Here is a 23,887-nt window from a genome sequence, read left to right as displayed (position 1 = left end):
GTCTGCCACTGAACCAGCTCGTGTCTTCGTAACGATCGAGTCTGCGTGGCGCTGAGCCGGGTCCCAGGGGGATAACCTGCGGTACCTTTGGCCTTTACTGCAGAGTGGGATCAGTGGTTTATCAGAATAACTTTAACTTCACCTTAAGTTTGAGATAAAACAACATGTGGGCAACACTGATGTGTGGACAGTGTAAAGGACACTCTTTGGGTTATAGTCTGTGATTAGTCATCTGGTGCAAAATGCACATCTTGGTTAATGACCCAGAAGAAGAAACCTGGACGGTACCATTAAAGCTCGCTTTATAGTCCAGAACGATTTAGTCGTAGTTTATGCTTTAATGTAATTAACTGGCTGCCCTTAGCCGCCTGCATCAGATTCAAGTCCCTGATGTTAGCTACAAAGAGCTTAATGGAACGGCTCCATCTACTTGAATGCTCCTGCAAAGGCTTCTGTCCCAACTGGGTCCCTCCGTTGGTCCCAGGATTGTCGTCTAGCAGCTCCTACACCACGCCTAAGACAATCCAAACTCTGTTCATGTGTCGTCCCACGATGGTGGAATGACCTACCGAGCGCTACCAGAACAGGGGCGTCCCTGTCTATCTTCAAGAAGCTCCTGAAAACCCAGCTCTTCAGAGAGCATCTCCTATCCCAGCACTTACCTTGTACTTCCCTACCCCCTCTATCTCTGCTCTTTATCTTTCTGCACTTCCTTCTATGCCTGCACCCTATCTCTACTCTGTCCCCTCTGACAGAGTCGGACTCCTGGGTTCCTTCTATGGAGCTTATTGTTAGCTTTTTATAAAGCTGTTATATCTTCATTTGTAAGTCGCTTTGGATAAAAGCGTCTGATAAATACAGAAACAGAAACTTCGGACCGACGTCGTAGCTCCGCCGTAGCCTGACGTGCGCCTCCAATAAACTCTAACAACACGCCGTGTAGACGCGGCTCTAAGGGCTGTGATTGGTCTGCTCAGAACGTGATATCCGGCAGTTTCTTTTCCGGTCTTCATGGCTGCACACGGCGAAGAAGAAGCTCGCTGACATTTGAAACGATCTAAAGTAAATTTGTTCATCCAGGCTGTAAATTCACCCGTTCAGCCTCGGCCGGTCGTACAGACCGCCCCCCCGCAAACGTCTTCTCTGTCGCCTGCTTCAACATCTGCAATTTAAGCATTTGTTCCTCAGCATTAATGAGCTCCAACTGCAAATACAGCTGCTCCACCTCGGTTGCCGTTGGTTACTGTTGTTAACTGTGACCGGAAGACAAAGCAAGGATTCGGCTATAACCTGAAACCACACAAACACACAGCCACACCCCCTAGTGGCATGGTGGTGAACTGCAGGGCAACGTGTTCCCTCCTCATCGACGTTCTGGAAGAGCATGAATCCATCTTAAGATGATGCAGCGCTCAGTGTAACTTTGACTGTTTGGGTGAGTTAACCCGAGCAGCCAAAAGATGAGCCATCCAGACCTCTGTTTAACCCCACCGTGCGTCTGTTTCAGAAGCTCAACCCTGGCCATTGGGTTTGACGAAAAACTTCATTATCAGCCACTTTTCGGCTTGGAGAAGGCAACAAAACGGGTCAGGATCAGGGACTTATCGATCTTATTGTCTCATGACAAACAGAACAAGCAGTCTTTTCATTTTTAAAGCTGCAGTTTCATACAATAAATGCATTTCACTCTGAGAGATTAGTGCTTGTAACAGCTGCACTTTGACTAAGAAGGCAACAGTTTTACTCAAAAAGAAACTCAGTAACAGTTATTAAAAAAACTATTATGCTGTTAAACTGTTAAACATCTGTTGGTTTAGTCCAAATCGTGTCTGATTAACCCGAAAGAAACGCTGCTACTGTCCCCAGTCTGCCATTCAGGAGGCTTTTTTTTAATAAAAGTTGGGACAGAGTGTAAAATATGTCAAATAAAAGCATATATAAATAAACCATTTTTATCTGCGTGCACAGATTGCATGTGTCTAATTCTAAAATGTCTGAAGTGACAGACCGGATTCACACATTTCCACACAGAGGTGAGCAGAGCTTCTTCCTGTTTGGCAGCTTCCGGGTGGAAACCTGCCCTTCCTCTGAAAGCCTTTGACCCGTTTCTCTGTCTTCAAGAAGAACAAACAAGAACAAGAAGAGGACAGGAAATACAAGACGGATCACTTTTTAAAGTCACTTCCAGCTTCTGGATGGATGTCTCAGGAGCTCTGGGCTCTCTGGGTTATTTTGTATTAATGTACCCTGCAAGCCACAGAAGCAACAGTGGATTATATCACAGCTCAGCAGAGGGAGAGGGGGAAACCAAATCTTAGCTCCGGGTTGTGCTTAAGTCAGAGGAACTGAGTCCTATAATTGAAGCCAAAGGGCAGTCAAAGGGGAGCGGCTCCAGCCAGGAGGGAGTCGAGTATTCACAAGAGGTTGATAAATGTCAGTGGTAAACATGCTGGAATGGGGAAAGGTTTCAGGACCTCCTGTTGTCCCTGCCAGCTCCTTTAGTCACAAGTGTGAGGGGAAAGCCCAGAGAAAACTTTAAGGATCAGTGCAGCCGTGAAATAACATCTTTTCTCATTTCTATTGAGGTGTCTTCAGATGCAGACCGCAGTGATTTCACCCCAATGAAGCGGAGCCGAGTAAAAGCAACATTAAACTGTCTGCATGCATTTGGGTGAAGACGTAAATCTGTAAACTTTAAGTGCAGCTGAGAGAAATAACAGAGATTTTATCTGTCTGGAGCAAATCTCACTCAATGTTACTTCAGAAAAAACGTGCAGCACTTGTTAGTGAGCTCAGTCTTACATGTTCGGACACCAGTTGAACAGACTTTGGCTTGATTCTTCTCTTTTTTATTCATCACATACACTCAAATCGTTTAAATTCACTTCATCAATCAACTAACTGCTTTAGTTTAGTAAGAAAAGGAAGAGTCACAGTTATTTCTGCTGATTCTCGATTACAGTGACATCATTTATCCAAATACTACAGCCACTTGGTGTTGTTTGTGCACGTTTGTGCACGTTTGTTCCGCTCTTTGTCTCGGTTCACGACCGTTTCATTGGTTATTATTTATATTTAAATGTATTAATCTCAGGTATCCGGAATACTTGAAACATTTTTTAATTCCCTTCAGTTCTTCAGGAAAGATTTTCATTTGAATTTAAAGCACCTTTTGACTGGAACAATCTTCCATCCTCGATTCGCTCCATAACTTCTGTTCATCTGTTTAAAAATAGCTCTTCAAAATGTATGGAACTGTTTCTGACTCCTTTCTATTATCTTTACAAAGTTTGCTCCAATATTGTGTTAATTTACACTTGAACACTTGTTTTATCTTTAGATAATCTGTGTGATTGTATGAATGGTCCGACTGGTTTTGTGGTTTGATTTTTTTATTTATTTTATCTTTTTGTATGTATATCTGTGTGTATATTCATATATTTTCAAACATATTTATTTTGCATGCTGCTGCATCTGTTTTTATGTTTATTTTTATCTCAGATCCCCTCGAAAACGAGATGGTTCATCTCGCATTTATTCACTTTATTCACTGAATTCACTTTACATGCACATCCTCTGCACTTTAACCACTTTTACTGCTGTTTCCACTTCTGGTTGGATGCTAACTGCATTTCGCTGTCTCTGTACTTTGTGCAATGACAATAAAGTTGAATCTGATCTAAAAATCTAATCTAAGCGGTTTATCCTATAAATAAATAGATAAATAAATAAATAAATAACTGTACAACATGAAGAAACGTTTAAAGGCAGCGCTACGGTATCAAAAAACACCACTAAATTAGGATGGAGCCGATGTGGGTAAACTCAGAGGATCTGTATTAATCGCCCGAGTCTTTGCTGTTAACTACCATCACATCAGCTGATTTTACTCTTAGTAATATTCTTAAAATGGACCGCACATTTATTGCAGTTTAATTCTTATCTTGGATCTTTTAAATCTTCTGTTTTCCAAAACTATATAATTGTTTTTTCTGGTTTAAACCATTTTTCTGTCTCTAAATCTTTGTGAAAGATGTGTGGAGGCAGGCTTATGTATGGAGACCATGAACGTGGTAAAATGTGACTTGTTCTGACCTTTTAATTGTCTCTTGACATCATATTTTCTGCACCACTTGCAGGCTCGCAGTAAAAGTGTGTGTCTCTGATGCCATTTACCAGCTCTCCTGGTAAAATATGAAATGGCACGAAAACTACTTTCAACAAACTCTGGCCTTGGCTCATTAAGTCCTTAACCTGAGATTTAGGTTGCAGGTCATTTCTGTGCAATGCAGTTCTGATGCTCGTAGATCCTGAGTTCTGCAGGTTTCCTCAGATTTGCTCATTCTCTTCCTTCTTATTAGCAATGAGACTTTAACGTAAATTCTTCTAACGCCATCATTAATTCTGGGTGTTTTCCCCCCCTCTTTTCCCTCTTTTCTGTCTTCTCAAACCCCAGCTGGTCGAGGCGGATGGACACCCTTCCTGGTTCTGGTTCTGCCAGAGGTTTCTTCCTGGTTCTGGTTCTGCCAGAGGTTTCTTCCTGGTTCTGGTTCTGCCAGAGGGTTCTTCCTGGTTCTGGTTCTGCCAGAGGTTTCTTCCTGAGTCTGGTTCTGCCAGAGGGTTCTTCCTGGTTCTGCCAGAGGTTTCTTCCTGAGTCTGGTTCTGCCAGAGGTTTCTTCCTGGTTCTGGTTCTGCCAGAGGTTTCTTCCTGAGTCTGGTTCTGCCAGAGGTTTCTTCCTGAGTCTGGTTCTGCCAGAGGTTTCTTCCTGGTTCTGCCAGAGGTTTCTTCCTGGTTCTGGTTCTGCCAGAGGTTTCTTCCTGAGTCTGGTTCTGCCAGAGGTTTCTTCCTGAGTCTGGTTCTGCCAGAGGTTTCTTCCTGGTTCTGTCAGAGGTTTCTTCCTGGTTCTGGTTCTGTCAGAGGTTTCTTCCTGGTTCTGGTTCTGCCAGAGGTTTCTTCTTGGTTCTGGTTCTGCCAGAGGTTTCTTCCTGGTTCTGGTTCTGCCAGAGGTTTCTTCCTGAGTCTGGTTCTGCCAGAGGTTTCTTCCTGGTTCTGGTTCTGTCAGAGGTTTCTTCCTGGTTCTGGTTCTGCCAGAGGTTTCTTCCTGAGTCTGGTTCTGCCAGAGGGTTCTTCCTGGTTCTGCCAGAGGTTTCTTCCTGGTTCTGGTTCTGCCAGAGGTTTCTTCCTGGTTCTGGTTCTGCCAGAGGTTTCTTCCTGAGTCTGGTTCTGCCAGAGGTTTCTTCCTGGTTCTGGTTCTGCCAGAGGTTTCTTCCTGAGTCTGGTTCTGCCAGAGGTTTCTTCCTGAGTCTGGTTCTGCCAGAGGTTTCTTCCTGGTTCTGCCAGAGGTTTCTTCCTGGTTCTGTCAGAGGTTTCTTCCTGGTTCTGGTTCTGTCAGAGGTTTCTTCCTGGTTCTGGTTCTGCCAGAGGTTTCTTCCTGAGTCTGGTTCTGCCAGAGGTTTCTTCCTGGTTCTGGTTCTGCCAGAGGTTTCTTCCTGGTTCTGCCAGAGGTTTCTTCCTGGTTCTGGTTCTGCCAGAGGTTTCTTCCTGGTTCTACCAGAGGTTTCTTCCTGGTTCTGCCAGAGGTTTCTTCCTGACTCTGGTTCTGCCAGAGGTTTCTTCCTGGTTCTGGTTCTGCCAGAGGTTTCTTCCTGGTTCTGGTTCTGCCAGAGGTTTCTTCCTGGTTCTGCCAGAGGTTTCTTCCTGGTTCTGGTTCTGCCAGAGGTTTCTTCCTGACTCTGGTTCTGCCAGAGGTTTCTTCCTGGTTCTGGTTCTGCCAGAGGTTTCTTCCTGACTCTGGTTCTGCCAGAGGTTTCTTCCTGGTTCTGGTTCTGCCAGAGGTTTCTTCCTGGTTCTGCCAGAGGTTTCTTCCTGAGTCTGGTTCTGCCAGAGGTTTCTTCCTGGTTCTGGTTCTGCCAGAGGTTTCTTCCTGGTTCTGCCAGAGGTTTCTTCCTGGTTCTGGTTCTGCCAGAGGTTTCTTCTTGACTCTGGTTCTGCCAGAGGTTTCTTCCTGACTCTGGTTCTACCAGAGGTTTCTTCCTGGTTCTGCCAGAGGTTTCTTCCTGACTCTGGTTCTGCCAGAGTTTTCTTCTTGACTCTGGTTCTGCCAGAGGTTTCTTCCTGACTCTGGTTCTACCAGAGGTTTCTTCCTGGTTCTGCCAGAGGTTTCTTCCTGACTCTGGTTCTGCCAGAGGTTTCTTCCTGGTTCTGGTTTTGTCAGAGGTTTCTTCCTGACTCTGGTTCTGCCAGAGGTTTCTTCCTGGTTCTGGTTCTGCCAGAGGTTTCTTCCTGGTTCTGGTTCTGCCAGAGGTTTCTTCCTGGTTCTGCCAGAGGTTTCTTCCTGACTCTGGTTCTGCCAGAGGTTTCTTCCTGACTCTGGTTCTGCCAGAGGTTTCTTCCTGGTTCTGGTTCTGCCAGAGGTTTCTTCCTGACTCTGGTTCTGCCAGAGGTTTCTTCCTGGTTCTGGTTCTGCCAGAGGTTTCTTCCTGACTCTGGTTCTGCCAGAGGTTTCTTCCTGGTTCTGCCAGAGGTTTCTTCCTGACTCTGGTTCTGCCAGAGGTTTCTTCCTGGTTCTGCCAGAGGTTTCTTCCTGACTCTGGTTCTGCCAGAGGTTTCTTCCTGGTTCTGGTTCTGCCAGAGGTTTCTTCCTGACTCTGGTTCTGCCAGAGGTTTCTTCCTGGTTCTGGTTCTGCCAGAGGTTTCTTCCTGGTTCTGGTTCTGCCAGAGGTTTCTTCCTGGTTCTGCCAGAGGTTTCTTCCTGACTCTGGTTCTGCCAGAGGATCCTTCCTTGTTCTGGTTCTGCCAGAGGTTTCTTCCTGACTCTGGTTCTGCCAGAGGTTTCTTCCTGGTTCTGGTTCTGCCAGAGGTTTCTTCCTGACTCTGGTTCTGCCAGAGGTTTCTTCCTGACTCTGGTTCTGCCAGAGGTTTCTTCCTGGTTCTGGTTCTGCCAGAGGTTTCTTCCTGGTTCTGCCAGAGGTTTCTTCCTGACTCTGGTTCTGCCAGAGGTTTCTTCCTGGTTCTGGTTCTGCCAGAGGTTTCTTCCTGGTTCTGCCAGAGGTTTCTTCCTGACTCTGGTTCTGCCAGAGGTTTCTTCCTGGTTCTGGTTCTGCCAGAGGTTTCTTCCTGGTTCTGGTTCTGCCAGAGGTTTCTTCCTGGTTCTGCCAGAGGTTTCTTCCTGACTCTGGTTCTGCCAGAGGTTTCTTCCTGGTTCTGGTTCTGCCAGAGGTTTCTTAATAAACTCGTCTTTTTTCGCCATATTTTACAGGGTAAACTCAGGCCACTCTAACTAAAATGTATGGCTTGAGTCCTTCTCTGAGGAAGTGCTTAATATCCCATGAACACACATGTAGGGATATTGATGAGTCATCCATCCCACATTGAACTTTTTTCTCTGAGTGCCTCTCACTCCGTCAGCCTCCATCTCTCTGTCCGTCCGGATTTGCGTCTCTCAGCCCGCCGTCTCCTCTGTCGAAGTATCTTTCCATGAGCTCCAGGGTGTTTGCAGCTACGCTCATCACAGCCATTTGGAGAATTTTGCCTCAGGGCTGACAGATGTTGCCTTCCCTCGCAGACTCCCTACCTCCACTACCTCACAACGAAACCAACATCCATTAGCCTCTCCTCGGCTGCCCAGCCGCTGCTGTGGGAGCTGCGCTCGAGCCAGCAGAGCATCGCTGATTCAAGTGATTCATCTGACATGTACGATGTCCTTAAAAGGCCTTAAAAGCCGCGACTCCTCCCCCCCCCCCCTCCATCTTATCTCTGTGCGCTTACATGTGCTGAAATTAGTATCCCGTGCACCAGGTGGTACAGCTCCAGGTACGTCTGGTGTGAGGAAGCATGTGTGATGACCTGTTTAATCAGGAGCAGCACCATCATTTTGCCCTGGGCTACATTATGCAACGTTTTCTGCTGAAAATACATAATAAGATGTTGCTTTTTCTCGACCCTTTTTGAATATTAATTTGTCATAACTGTAGATTTTCAAGTTTCTTGCTGCTGCTTTCATAGCAAAGGAAGAAACTGGTAAATTGTTGGTGGATTCATACACAAAAACGCACTTATTCTCCAAAAAAAATTTAAAAATGAAGCTAATCTGATCAGTTTAGTGACATTAATCAAGTAGATATCTATTGTTTCTTATGGTTCCCGTGATTTAAGCACATAACCTGATTCGATTTACGTTCTCGGAGCTTTTAAGAGTCAACAGCTCGTTGTACTTGCTTCACCTGCTTCCATAAATGTGTTTTTATTTGTCTGAGAGGAAGGTATTTCTTCGTGGATCTGGTGAAACGCATAAACCTGTTGGTCAGTAGATCTCTTTGGCTTCTAAAACAAGTGTCTTTCATTTCAAAGCAGCCAGAATCAGGACACGAAGCAAACCTCGTTACTTTGCTTTAGTTCAATTGAACTTACCGTTTAAAGTCACAATTATGATCTTTAAAACTCGTTTTTTAAGCGTAATCTATGGGAAACATTTTCCTCTGCAGGCACTTTAATGTATTTAGTGATGGAGTAAGTTCTTCTTCCTGTATTTGTCATTATTAGCCACGGGGTCCACCATTATATGACTGATTCAAATGGGTTCACAGATAATGATGCGTTATAAACCCATATCAGAAAAAATTAGACTTTAAGGGAAATGAGGGAAGAAAAGCAATGATTCTTCCATTAAATTGACTTTTATTTGCAGACAGTATGAATACATGATATTTTGTTTCCTCAACTTCTTTTAATTCATTAATTTGCATCAATTTTTGCACTTCATTCCAAGAAAAGTTGGGATGGAGACAATTTCGGGCTACAAATGAGATTAAATACCTAAATTAATAAATAAATGATGATGTCACCCAAGCAGGTGATGGTCACAGTTGTTTCTAATCACAATTTGGAATAAAATTGTACATATATGCTGCCTTCAAGGCCACATCTTTTCCAGGGACGTCCAAGCATTGTTCAAGCAGACCATGGAAAACCACATTCTGACATGTTCCAGAGGCCTGGCTGAGGAAGAAGAGGGTTCTGGACCGGCTGCCTGCAGTCCAGACCTGTCCCCAATGCAGAACTTTTACATTAAATCATTTCTCTGCCGCCCAAACTTCTTATTTTTTAAGGTTCTGGGTTTTAGTGCTTTGTCCAGCCTGCTGTTACTGTTCAAAAGGAATGAAATTAATCCATTATTCATCCTTACTTTCTTATTCTTATTATTCAGAGCAGACAACTAACAGCTTCAGTAAAGGTTATCTCATAATTTCATGATTATGTTGGAAGATTCCATTTAAACAACTGAAGGACTAAAGATTTCTCACAGATTAATTGGCCTCGTGATGGTTGTCCGACGCATTTGTGTCTGTTTCACTTAGTGTAAATCAGTCGGAGCATCAAAGGCAAATAGTTTGCTTGCTTTCTTGGCCTGATGCAAGTCTTTAAAGTTAGTAGATTCTGTTCTTTTCACCTTCATTTTGAGCACAGTTTCGTGTGAAACATTCAAGTTCACTTTCTGGTCTGGAACTTGAGTCCAAAACTGAGACAATAAAGAAAAAGTCTTCAGCAAGGAGGTCTAATCTGGGGTAAACCTGCCTGTTGTTGCCCCCTCAGCCACACAAGAGCGTCACTGAGTTCGAACATGCAAACTCAGCCGTGCACGGACCGGCAGGCAATCAAAGCCTTTGTCGCTGAGACGGCTGAGAGCTGCGTTCATGAGAGAGTCGCATCGTGTATTCCTCCCAGACTGAGAGCAAAGCAGCAGAAACTGAAGCCGTCTGTCACTCAGTGCCACCCTGGAAAAGTCCCTTTTGTTTTACAGCCATTAGAGGCAATAAGCATTTGTATGACGGCAGTCAGTGTGTTTTTGTTTTTTTTCTTAAACCAGCACTAAGCATCCCCAGCCATTTACTGTAATAATGTGCTCTCACACAAAATCTCAGGCTAAAACCCCAAATTATTTCCCCTAATGTGTACTCAAGCTCCGCTCCCTCATGTGTAGCCTCAGCATGAAGCCACAATATGAAAATTGATGTAATTGCCGTGTTGTCAGCCTGTTTTCTCTCTGAGTGACCCCCGGGGCCAGACCTCTATTTATCTTTTTTTTTTTGTTCTGTCATTCTTTTTGTTTCCCTTTTCCTCCCATCGACACTGGACATGCTAACTTGCTCTCTCTCAGTTTATGTGCTGATTTAGGGCCTGATTTACTTCCATTACTGGATGAAGAGAGGAGCTTTTGTCACATGACAACAAAAGTGACAAACCTGCAGTCTCTGTTACTCTCCTTCACAAGTGTTTGCCTGTGTGTGCTTGGAATTAGCTTCAGGTGGAGAGAAAAACAGACTGTTTGTTATTTTTCTTTATCTTGTATTAGTTCTTATCTGCTTTGAGCCACGCCAGCGGCTGAAAAGGCATCACAGTGTTGGACGACATGCTGCATTGGCATGCTTACCTACTCTGATCCCGTCGTGACCCAAACATGAACAACAAACCATTAGCCATTTTTGCCAGCTTTCCTGGTGCATTTGGGTCCAGCCTGATGGCAATAATGACTTAATCACTCCATTATAACCTGGTGTAACACAGGAGTTTGCATGTGTGGAAGGAACCACAGGACTTAATGGGTTAAATATCACAGCTACTACTAGGTTCATCGGTTTTAACCTCGCCAAGCTTTACCTGTGAGAAGTTATCAGTTATATCTTTGACAAAAGCAAACAATAATTCTTCTTAATTTGGTTGTTGTGTGGTAATGACTGTGTCTGACTCTTAGCACCATTTCTATCCTGTGAAACATATATATTTATATGTACATTTCAAGTGTAGTGACTCAGTTTCCAGCCTCAGCTTTACTGATTTTATTTTGCTTTAAAATTCTGATAGCATAGCATAGACATTAGCAAACATAATTAGCATTTGAACTGATGGGCTGCCCACCGCTCCAGTGTACGGCATCTGTCTCCATCAGTGTGTGACCCTGTGCATGTGTGTGTGACCCTGTGCATGTGTGTGTTCAACTGCTGCCAACCTGGATGGGTCAAATGCGGAGGATTTTGTGTGATTAACATAACAATAAAGTAATCTTAACGACACCTTTCTCACCAGACATTAGCACCGCCGCTATGCTAACAATAATAAGCAGCATTTCAGCAAATAATCAGCCCCCTCTTTCACAATCTTTGAGATACTTTCAGGATCCCTTCATCGCAAGAAATGAGAAACCGTGCAGCTTGAATGTGTGTCACTTTGAAAGTGACTTTCGACTGAATTGAGATGATGAAGTTTCACACCTGTGTAACGGATTCCACTTGCCATTAAAAAAAGACTCATCACACAACACAAACATATTCGTCCTATGGTACCTGAATGCAGCACCCCTGTGGGTTAGGGTCGTGCATCCCGGGGCAGAGCAGCAGTCGAACCTTGCTGTCTCCCTGGTAGGTGCACGAGTGTGAGCTCCACTTTGTTTTATATGCTAATGCTGCATGTTGTTAGCTAACCTGCACTTTCTTTTCATTTTACTTTTTTCAGATGTTTATTGTGTGTTGAGGGAACTGCGACTGACTGCATTAATCTCCTACCAGGTACATTACATGTTGTTAAGTTATTTGGTTTATTTTAGTGCTAAATGAGCAGTCGGACCTTGCTGTCTCCCTGTTGTTTATTGTGTGTGAGGGAACTGCGACTGACTGTATTAATCTGCTCCCAGGTGTCCAAAATAAACGGCAAGTTGCCAACAGTGAAGGCCTTTTTCTGTGAAATACACAGTAAATAAAAACTACTACACCTGCAGGGACAAACTGTTTCTATAATTGATAATTCATTGTTTATGTTTATGCATTTAGCAGACGCTTTTATCCAAAGCAACTTATAGGTAGGGTAAGGGGGCTTGCCTAAGGATCCCTACTGGAGGTAATACCATGCAGAGGATTTGAACCCAGGTCTCCTACATGGAAGGTGGCAATCATACCACTACACTATCCAGTCCCTGGACTATCCAGTCCCTGGACTATCCAGTCCCTGGACTATCCAGTCCCTGGACTATCCAGTCCCTGGACTATCCAATCCCTGGACTATCCAATCCCAGGACTATCCAGTCCCTGGACTATCCAGTCCCTGGACTATCCAATCCCTGGACTATCCAGTCTCTGGACTATCCAGTCCCTGGACTATCCAGTCCCTGGACTATCCAGTCCCTGGACTATCCAGTCCCTGGACTATCCAGTCCCTGGACTATCCAGTCCCTGAACCTCGTTCTAGTGTTACAATTATGTTCTATAAGTTCTAACAAAAACCAACTCTGCCAACGCGGCGGCACAATGAGAGACAGGGAAGGGTGTGAAGACGTGTGAGACGGGGATCACTGGTGGAAACGTAAGAGAAGGCGACTGGTGCAGGGAGGCAGAAAGTCTTCATGCGAGTGGGATGCTGAGCGAGCCCAAGCGTTGCTTCCTTTGTGTTCTTGTGTTTAAGTTACAGAGTGTTTAAGTGTTTCTCCCTGTGTGTGAGAAGATGTTATCAGCCTGTCAAGTTGTTTGCAGGTCTTCATCTGCTCACTGCTCTGTGTGTTTAAGTCTGGTGTTACTGAACACGCTGGTTTTCAGGGCTTAAAGGATGCTGTGTGATCTCTTTTTGTTCCCTCTGCAGTGTTGCCTAGTTAGAAAATCTTCTGAACTTCTTATCTGGCTTTGCTGAGGTTCTTCTACTCTCTCAGTAAAAACAAAAAGGCAGCGAACAGAGACTTTTCAACCCCACTCTGGCTTTTCTTTTCATCTAATTCAGCGTGCAATAGAGGGCCCATACTTAATCAGAAATGCAGAGCCAGTCGATTTGGGTAATAGAAATATTGTAAAAAACCGCGCTGAACCAACGCCAAAGTAAATGTAACATGAGAGGCAGAAATTCTGGGAAGCTTTTTACTACATCTCTGTTTGCACCAGTGCCCAGCAGCCATGCCAGCAACGAGAACGTTAAAAACTGCCATCACCAGCGTTATAACTGTTCTCTCCTGTGGCACTAAAGTCCAGATGGATGCAACAAATTCAGATGAGGTAAAACCAGTGCCTTTGGGAGAGGAAAGAATATTTGCACTCATTACAGTTTCATACAATACAAAAATGGACATGAAAGAAACAAAGAGCTTAAAATACTAATGGTCCTTGGCGATAATGGAACCTGAATGCAGAGTCCCAAATGCCCAGAGCCCAGGAAAACTCACTAAGACTCATCATTACTGATGTGCTGCTTTTCAAATTGCTTTACACCTGAATGGAAAGTTTCCCTCAGCAGCCTCATCCGACTCTAAACCAGCACATAAAACCTCTGACTGATAGCTAACAGCTCTTTATCAACGAAATGAAAACATTCATTTTCAAGTTCACTTCTGCCTGAGAAGAGGCTTCTTTTTCTCAGCGTAAAATATAACACATTGCAATGTAATGACAGTCTCCCATCCACACACACACAGAGGAACTGTTTAAGGTAAAATAGCAGCAGCAGGGTCCAGATTCGGAAGGCTCGGGAAGAAAATTAACTGCCAAAAATCGATGCCAAGTCTGCCCAGGCCCCCGTTGGCCAAGAAAAGGGTTTCAAGCTGCATATCTGGCAAAGTGCTGCAGAGTCAGTGCATGCTTGCATAGGTAGATACAGAGCAATTAAAGCATTGAAGATGCACAGTTTATGGGTATCATACAGAGTTATGTCAGTGTTAAATGAAGAGTTCCAACATGTTCTCAACCAAAAACAGGACATTGTGCTGTGCGTTGCTGCAGATTTGTAACCTACCAGCGTTTGTTTACACCACCGGTAACCGTGAATAAATAGTGCATAATTATGAGGTGCCACTGCATTCAAGTGGGGTCTGAAATGCAGCAGCACCTCTCGACACCAACGCTTTTGAGTGTGTACAAGGATACACGACACGGTGTGATGGAACCAGCTACCAAATGCCATCAGAGCAGGGTTGTCCCTCTCTGCCTTCCAGACTCATTTCCTCAGTGAACAGCTACTCTCCCAACAGCCCTCACAGGCCTAATTCACTCTGACGTCTCTTTCCTTTCGATAGCCGGGGTCCCGTGTTGTATTAAGCTTGAATGTTGTCCCTAACTTATAATTCACTGTGGATAAAAGCATCTGCTCAATGTAAAAGTGAATGTGTTGAATTTGTTTTTCTATGAATTAATGATGCCGGACGGGAAAATGATGCAGGCTGCGGCTGTTTTAATGCTAAGGCTGCTCATCTATTCTTTCATTTTCCCTTTCTTTAGCGTGTGCAAGATGCAAGTTTATCAGGAAGGTTCTCACCTCATATTTAGAGAAATTAGCTGAACTCCAGCTCCGTCTCTCTTCTTAGCTAACAGCAACATAATGATATCCCTCTGCTGGCTCTCGCTGTGTTAAGGTTTGACTCACTTTTATCTCATTGGCTTCTTCAGCACCTTAAACAACTGCTGACAGAGCACCTTCAGTAAGTGGATCAGCTGTGACTTTGAACTGGGGTGTCACTGCATTGCATCTTCAAAATTAGATGAGGATAATTAACAGAGGAAAAGATTACCTTTCCTGATAAGTAATGTAAAGTGAGTCGTGTGGAGGCAACTGAACAGAGACAGATGACCCAAAGTCAGGCAAAGGCAGGGACTCCGCCTGCAGGAGGGATTTGCATATGAGGCCCTCTGTGTCTGCTGCACAATCACATTATACTAATTTCAGAAACTGCAGGGTATTACCTTTGTTGCCAGCTAACTGTCGAGGTGAATTCTACATATTTAAAACTGTTCAGTGCATCTTATTGAGAGGATGAACAGAGAAGGACGAGTGAGACATCCATTCGTCTGCTGTGAGTCGGACCAAAAGTGAGAAGCAACCGATAAAAAAACGTTTCTAATTGGATTCGATTCATTTCAAAAGACAAAAGAAGAACATTACCTTTCTCTTGTTGTTGGGGCTCACGTACAGATAACTGAGGATCGTCTTTGCTCCAACTTTGTCGTTCAGCTTCTGGTACGTTGCTCCGTAATCAGTTGACCTGAAATTTAATCAGAAAAGCCTGATGAACATTTAGTGAATTACTTGATGCAATTAAAAGAATCCCCTTGAGAGCTTAGTGTGAGAGGAGAAAGAGCCCCGATGACATTAGGTGCTTTTTGTGATTAACGCAGCAGCATGAACCCAGCGGGAGCGCGGGGGCCACATCTCTGTAGGTTTGTGTTCAGAATGCAGACAAACAACCTGAACCCATCACACATTCACGTGCACACGTGTGTGAACGAGATGAAACTGGGTATATGTGCAGGAGGCATCGTTTCTATCTTCGCCTGAGCGAATGTAATCATTACAAGAGGTGATTTGCTATTCTTATTAATCCCTTCTTTTTCTTGGGGGACCGAAAACTTGACAAGACATTTGCAATTTGGAAAGTATGCTATTTTCAGCTAAAAAGTACAACTTAACGAACTTCATCTGAAGCAGCGACATCGCAGGAGTGTGTCATGCTGGAGATTTTTTCCCTCCTAGATTCAGCTCTGATCACGCAGCGGGACCCCAGCAAGAAGACGAGTGAGAAGCCTCTTTTCATGCGCTGCTTTATCGTTCATAAAGAGACGGCAGTGCTGCTTTCTGCTCACTGCTGCTGGAAACATGAAACACATCGGTCTGCTGACAGTCGTTACGGCTCATTACGCTGTGCTTCACCGCAAATTCTGAGCCTCCTTAAATACTGATAAATGTGGTAGGTGTTGTAAAAGTGTACCAGAAGACAAAGGAAATTAGAGAAAAACTGACTTAAGCTTCACAGCAGTGTTCGGCTTTGTGTTTTTGCAGTAAAAGGACCTTGTGAAATGCCTTTGTTTCCCTTTTTTTTAAAGGAAACAGTACGAACTCTCAAAGTTGTTTTTTTTTAGTTTATTTAAGTTTTCTATCTGACTGAGGAAGCAAAGATATGGAATTTAATTATCCGTACCACAAAGCGTAAATCATACCACAGTAGTAATTGGAACAGCTGGATGAAGAGTGCACGGTTGCATTTATTTGCCAAAACTGAGATAATATCAGTTGCAGCTTTATTTTTCTATTTCCCTACAGCACTGATCTTTAGGTCTGATTCATTAGGACGCTATACTTTAATGGAAATTAATGGCCTCAGAATTGTAGCAACAATCAGCCACAAGATGGGACAAATGAGTTGTAAGATTATTTGAATGGTTGCTTCAAAAAGTTTAATTATTTTCAGTCTTCCTCCACCACAAACTGCACCAGCAAAGTGAAGCAGATGACCCAGATTTCAATTTGGCAACACGAGCCATCGCTAACCTAACCTTCCTTAGAGCAATGAGACCTAACCCTAACCTACCTGCTGTACGTTCCTTAGAGCATTGAATCCTAACCCTAACCTACGTGCTGTACGTTCCTGAGAGCTTTGAGACCTAACCTACATTCTGTACGTTCCTTAGAGCATTGAGACCTAACCCTAACCTACGTGCTGTACGTTCCTTAGAGCTTTGAATCCTAACCCTAACCTACGTGCTGTATGTTCCTGAGAGCATTGAGACCTAACCCTAACCTACGTGCTGTACGTTCCTTAGAGCTTTGAATCCTAACCCTAACCTACGTGCTGTACGTTCCTGAGAGCATTGAATCCTAACCCTAACCTATGTGCTGTACGTTCCTGAGAGCTTTGAATCCTAACCCTAACCTACGTGCTGTACGTTCCTGAGAGCATTGAATCCTAACCCTAACCTATGTGCTGTACGTTCCTGAGAGCTTTGAATCCTAACCCTAACCTACGTGCTGTACGTTCCTTAGAGCTTTGAATCCTAACCCTAACCTACGTGCTGTATGTTCCTGAGAGCATTGAGACCTAACCCTAACCTACGTGCTGTACGTTCCTTAGAGCTTTGAATCCTAACCCTAACCTACGTGCTGTACGTTCCTGAGAGCATTGAATCCTAACCCTAACCTATGTGCTGTACGTTCCTGAGAGCTTTGAATCCTAACCCTAACCTACGTGCTGTATGTTCCTGAGAGCATTGAGACCTAACCCTAACCTACGTGCTGTACGTTCCTTAGAGCTTTGAATCCTAACCCTAACCTACGTGCTGTACGTTCCTGAGAGCATTGAATCCTAACCCTAACCTATGTGCTGTACGTTCCTGAGAGCTTTGAATCCTAACCCTAACCTACGTGCTGTACGTTCCTGAGAGCATTGAATCCTAACCCTAACCTATGTGCTGTACGTTCCTGAGAGCTTTGAATCCTAACCCTAACCTACGTGCTGTACGTTCCTTAGAGCTTTGAATCCTAACCCTAACCTACGTGCTGTATGTTCCTGAGAGCATTGAGACCTAACCCTAACCTACGTGCTGTACGTTCCTTAGAGCTTTGAATCCTAACCCTAACCTACGTGCTGTACGTTCCTGAGAGCATTGAATCCTAACCCTAACCTATGTGCTGTACGTTCCTGAGAGCTTTGAATCCTAACCCTAACCTACGTGCTGTACGTTCCTGAGAGCATTGAATCCTAACCCTAACCTATGTGCTGTACGTTCCTGAGAGCTTTGAATCCTAACCCTAACCTACGTGCTGTATGTTCCTGAGAGCATTGAGACCTAACCCTAACCTACGTGTTGTACGTTCCTGAGAGCTTTGAATCCTAACCCTAACCTACGAGCTGTACGTTCCTTAGAGCTTTGAATCCTAACCCTAACCTACGTGCTGTATGTTCCTGAGAGCATTGAGACCTAACCCTAACCTACGTGCTGTACATTCCTGAGAGCTTTGAGACCTAACCCTAACCTACGTGCTGTACGTTCCTTAGAGCATTGAGACCTAACCCTAACCTACGTGCTGTACGTTCCTTAGAGCTTTGAATCCTAACCCTAACCTATGTGCTGTACGTTCCTGAGAGCATTGAGACCTAACCCTAACCTACGTGCTGTACGTTCCTTAGAGCTTTGAATCCTAACCCTAACCTATGTGCTGTACGTTCCTGAGAGCATTGAGACCTAACCCTAACCTACGTGCTGTACGTTCCTGAGAGCTTTGAGACCTAACCCTAACCTATGTGCTGTACGTTCCTGAGAGCTTTGAATCCTAACCCTAACCTACGTGCTGTACGTTCCTGAGAGCATTGAGACCTAACCCTAACCTACGTACTGTACGTTCCTGAGAGCATTGAATCCTAACCCTAACCTACGTGCTGTACGTTCCTGAGAGCATTGAGACCTAACCCTAACCTATGTGCTGTACGTTCCTGAGAGCTTTGAGACCTAACCCTAACCTACGTGCTGTACGTTCCTGAGAGCATTGAATCCTAACCCTAACCTATGTGCTGTACGTTCCTGAGAGCTTTGAGACCTAACCCTAACCTACGTGCTGTATGTTCCTGAGAGCATTGAGACCTAACCCTAACCTACGTGTTGTACGTTCCTGAGAGCTTTGAATCCTAACCCTAACCTACGAGCTGTACGTTCCTTAGAGCTTTGAATCCTAACCCTAACCTACGTGCTGTACGTTCCTGAGAGCATTGAGTTTGGAGCTGGGGTGAGTAATGGGGGTTTGGAGATGCCGTTTTTAATACTTCTTTTATTTTGTTTCTGCTTCCTTGAAATTCTGTAAAGCATTTTGTGTTCCATTAGGTTTGTATGAAAAGTGAATAAACTCTAAATGACTGAAGTAAATGTTCCCACTGCCCAGCTTTCTCAGTTGCTGGATAAAAAACAGCACTTTTGAAAAGTTGAGGCATTGAATATTCCCATAAAAATAGACACAATTTAGCCTCTCTAAAAAAAACACAAAAGCACCTCGTGTAAACTTTTCAACCAGCAATTAAATGAAAATCAGAACAAATAAAACCCTCAGATTTGTTCCTGTCTGACACATTTTTCATTATGTTTTGCTTTGTTCCCCACAGACTGAGCTCCCCCACTGACACTGTGTAAAACATAAGTTGTTATGCTGTCAGCTACAATCTCAGTGGACCATCAAGTGGCTTTAAATGTTAATAAAACATGTTAGCTACAAATTATTCATCAAAGCTTATTATGCCCATCTGAGGAGAGCCTGACTTCTGCTGAGGTTTGTATCTTCAAATACTGCAAAATGAATCAATTATTCTCTTCTTCGTGTCAGTTTATTAAATACAAATGACATCTAATTTAGGTCCTGCACTTTAACACATAATATCCCACTTTTTTCACTCTTCTTGAGTTTGCATCACTTTATAGTTATTTCTGGCATCTCCTCACTCTGTAATCTTACCCATAGTCCGTATTATTAAGAATATCTAGCAGCCAGGGGCCATTTAGACTTCACCGATAGATGTGTTGCATCAGAAAGATTTATACGTTATCGGGGGTGCGGTCGGCTCTTTGTTACCCTGCAGCCCAAATAATGTTCCTATGACAACGCTCCTCTTACACAGTGCATGTAAACTGCATCTGTCTTCAGGAGGGTCTCATTTCGGAGAGATTAAAAATGAATCTAAGTTTAAAAGGACTTTACAAGATTTGCTCATTGGCATGAACTGCAGTGGAAACTTCTGTTCTGATACTTGGTTCCATCTAGTAAATATAGACCTTTCTCAGCCATTTTTTGTCAGTTCTATTCTTATCGTTATTTGCAGTTGTACAAAAGCTGGTGAGTTTTTCTGCACAGTAAGTAGTGTGACCTCCCTGTACGAATGATGGTTGATTAATAAAAATGGGAATGATACTAACTATATTTCTCAGTCATCTGTCATATTGCACTGCAATCAAACATATATATTGATAGATTCAATTCTACACACTGTGTAATTTGATAAAAATCCAAGGGTTTTGGTGGATTTACAAAGTCTTATTATTTACAAAGCCATTATTTGAGCCGTCTGAACTGCGTTTGGTCTGAATCGTGTAGAATTCCAAAGTCACGTCTGCATATTTAACTTAACATCTATAGTGCACCATCAGATACTTACAGAGCTTTAATAAGTGAGAATATATAACTTTTACCATTTAAAAAAAAATCCTACAAGCACAAACTCATTTTCAGGCATGTGATGATTGGACAGAATAGATAGAAAATAGTAAATAATCCAGTAAATAGACTAGATTAATAGCTGGACTGTGTCATATTTATAGTATTTTATCTAAAAATGTTGTGCTTGAATTTTGTTTATGTTCATGTTTATGCATTTATCAGACGTTTTTATCCAAAGCGACTTACAGGTAGGCAGGGAGGTTAAGGGGGTCTTGCCTACGGACCCCTACTGGAGGTAGTACCTTTCATGCAGGGGATTTGAACCCAGGTCTCCCACACGTTTAACACACAATGTTTGCAAAAAAAAGGACAATATTTATTAAAAGTTGCCACTGAAAAGGAAAAGGGGAAAGAAAAGTTAATGGTTAACCCATAAAGTTATGAACCAAAAAGAGATGGAGACCCCGGTCAAAAGGAACAAAAGGGGGATACACAGGACCAGCCACGCAATGGACCGTTGCACCCTGCGTTTTCCCCACTTACTGAAAAAAAAACAAATAGAACCTGAAAAAAAACCCAAATATAACCTGAAAAAAAACCCAAATATAACCTGAAAAAAAACCCAAATATAACCTGAAACAAAACCCCAAATATAACCTGGAAAAAAAACCCAAATATAACCTGAAAAAAAAACAAATATAACCTGAAAAAAAAAACATATAACCTGAAAAATAACCCAAATATAACCTGAAAAAAAACCCAAATATAACCTGAAAAAAACCCCAAATATAACCTGAAAAAAAAAACAAATATAACCTGAAAAAAAAACAAATATAACCTGAAAAAAAAAACATATAACCTGAAAAATAACCCAAATATAACCTGAAAAAAAACCCAAATATAACCTGAAAAAAACCCCAAATATAACCTGAAAAAAAACAAATATAACCTGAAACAAAAACCCAAATATAACCTGAAAAAAAACCCAAATATAACCTGAAAAAAAAAACAAATATAACCTGAAAAAAAAACAAATATAACCTGAAAAAACAAACAAATATAACCTGAAAAATAACCCAAATATAACCTGAAAAAAACCCCAAATATAACCTGAAAAAAAAACAAATATAACCTGAAACAAAAACACAAATATAACCTGAAAAAAACCCCAAATATAACCTGAAACAAAAACCACAAAACAGGACTACCGGCAGTCTCCAACTCAAACTAACATAACAAACTAAAATAGGAAAAACAAACACTCTGTCCTCTAAGAAAGATGAATAATAAGAAGAAATAAAACAAGGGTTAACAATTAAATCTAAAGAAAGAAAACCATCAAGGTAGCTGCTGCTCCCAGAGTGAGAGACCGCGGCCTTCCTCCTCTCCCTCTTTATCCTCGACCTGATTACCAACTGACTATTGGCCTGAGGAGGACGACAAAGAGGAAGGAGAGGGCAGGGAGATAGCAGCACACCAAGACACTCCAGGTGTGCCATTACCTGGCCACACATAACACTGCCCTCTTACCGGGGGCTCACACCAAGAGCGTCGTGAGCAGCCAGCTGCCGTTCATTTTCAATGTAAGCTGGCGTCGATGAGCGGCCGGCGCTGTGAGCTTCGTGAGCTTCAAGAGTTGAGAAAGGCTCAACTTTATGCAAATGAGCAGTGACGCGACGCAACGACAGCCAATTAGGGCCGATCTGGATTCCGAAGGCGGAAAAAAGGCGGAAAAAAGGTGGAAAAAAGCAGAGCGGAAACACAAAGAAACACAAAGAAGGCTGCCAAGAGTACGATCCATGGTGAAAGAGGGAACCGATGTATGGATGGATTATTATATATATCTGCTAGTTGCTATACATATAAGCCCCGCCCCTTTAGCCGCTTCCGGCGGCAGAAGAAGTACAAGCGGCGGGTTGTGAGCCCCCGGTAAGTCAGGACTACCTGAGAGAGGAAATATCTTAATTGGACCTGTTCACAAAGGGATCATTCTGGTACTTAATTAGTCTCAAAAGTATCTCTGTTCCACATGTGCAGCAAACAGAAAACATCCCGTTGGAGCATGTCTGCTGCATATCTGAGCGCCGGGCCGCGATGACTGCAAACTGGAGGTGACTTGTGTGGATATGGATGAAACCTGGATGTGATTTTCTTCAGGCTAACTGTTGGTTTCCATCTGTTATTTCAGAAAGAAACTTTAAAGAAAGACTAAATGAGTCACAGCAGCCAGAGGAGCTGAGATGAACCGTGATGTGACAGCCGGAGCTCAGGGTTACATTCAGCACGACCTTCACCGTGTAGACGCACGCTTCTCCGCCGTGTTCACAAAGTAAAGAGCCTGTATAAAGCCTGGGAAACCAAAACCCACCTCAAAGGAGTCCTGAAATATACAAACGCTCACGCAAAATTTGTGTCGGGTTCGGATTTTAGCGTTTGAGACTCTCTGAAAGTTTGAGGGACTCGTCTGAGCTGTCGGGTCCAATTTGTCGCGAGGAGCTTGAAGCTCAATCAAGGAGCTTTTCTCATTTCACGTGAAGCTGGGGGAAAAGCCCAGAGCATGCAAATTGTAAAAATACAGCGACGATGCAGCTGAAAGCCTCGTTGTACTTCAAATGAAGCAATCAGTCACATCGACTGATGTTATTTCTCCACCCAGACTAAGTCCCTGTTTAAAGGGATCACAGCTTTCAGAGATCTTTACACTTCAAGTTTACTACCAGCCATGAAAATACAGAAATATTCACGGCAGATGATCAATTTGGTCTCCTTCAGCATCCCATTGAGACTCACTTTGGGCCGGTTTCCATGGTGAGCAAGTGCCTCGCCATCTGATGGATGAATCTAGTTTCATTTATAAGAAACCATCAGAGTCCAGGTTCGTTGGACAATGACATCATTGGACTATTGATCGGCTCCTGTCACAGAATAACTTGATTTCGGGCCCGGTGACGTATTTTCAGTGTAACTTTAGACATGAAGCGGCTCCGCAGATCCAAGGAAGATGAAAGCCACATTCATCGTTTCTCAAGGACGATAATTCTGAATGAAACCCGGCCCGTCTTGGTGCTGAGAGCTAAATGTGGGTGTGAAAAGCAGCAGTGACTGCAGGTGGACGAAGCTTCAAACTGCCCACAGAGCAGGTGAAAGAGGGGCGACTGAGACGATCTGAGGACACAGGAATTACATAAGCTCTGTGACAATTATACGGTTCAGTGAGGAAAATGGATTCTGGATGTATTAGAGGGACATCTGATATATTAAAACACTCCCACATACACACACTCCTCATTTCAAAACCCCTTTTTACTTTGCCTGGAACTGATTAGAATTCTGTCTCCAGCCGTACATTGAAAGGCTTATTAGATAGTTTCATTTATATCGTCCAGGGTCTTCTATACATTGATAGGCAGCTACTACCCAGCGTTTACATTCTCTGTGATAAATCTGATTAATCGCAGTTTGGGGGAAGAGAGCTGCGAATAGTTAACCGCCTCTGTGTGCAGAAAGCAGCAGCAGCTCTGCTTCAGACACTGTAAAGCAGCAGCTGCAATGACTGTTCCAGGATGAATTTATGAAACCCACCACACAGTATATCTCCTGAGTAGCAGGCTAAATCATACCCTTCCCTCCCTCTGCATCCGCAATGCCTTTCCATCCATTTCCTGCCCGTCATGTCTGGCGGCACACCTCAACTCTTAAAGCGACACATGCAGGAAGGTGATGCAAAAACAGCAGGATAAGAGCTTAGAGTGTGAGAGAACGGCTTCCAAACTACTACAATCATTTCTCTGTAGATTGAAGATCCATTTATTTTTCATCAGACAGAAGCTGTATAACAACTGGTGGTGGAAAGATTAACTGTTACAAATTGGGTTCCAATTTGAACAAAAAGGATGTAATAATAGCAATCGTATGGGGACCCCTGGGTTGAATAAAATGTACCATAAATGAGTC

General features: G+C 43.3%; 1 protein-coding gene across 4 annotated transcripts in view; it reads right to left on the bottom strand.

The window, feature by feature from the left end:
- sorcs1 (sortilin-related VPS10 domain containing receptor 1) overlaps window positions 1-23,887 on the bottom strand; it is a 163,939-nt gene that overhangs the window by 58,742 nt on the left and 81,310 nt on the right. For all 4 annotated transcript variants that reach the window (XM_072384067.1, XM_072384068.1, XM_072384069.1 and 1 more), the window contains exon 3: window positions 14,906-15,005. In XM_072384067.1, the coding sequence (XP_072240168.1) occupies window positions 14,906-15,005 (100 nt within the window). The remainder of the gene's footprint in view (window positions 1-14,905; window positions 15,006-23,887) is intronic.

The sequence above is a fragment of the Leuresthes tenuis genome, unplaced genomic scaffold (genome assembly GCF_036924035.1).
Source record: "Leuresthes tenuis unplaced genomic scaffold, fLeuTen1.0.hap1 SCAF_4, whole genome shotgun sequence".
Classification (NCBI taxonomy): domain Eukaryota; kingdom Metazoa; phylum Chordata; class Actinopteri; order Atheriniformes; family Atherinopsidae; genus Leuresthes; species Leuresthes tenuis.
This window is presented reverse-complemented; position numbering and strand designations above follow the sequence as displayed.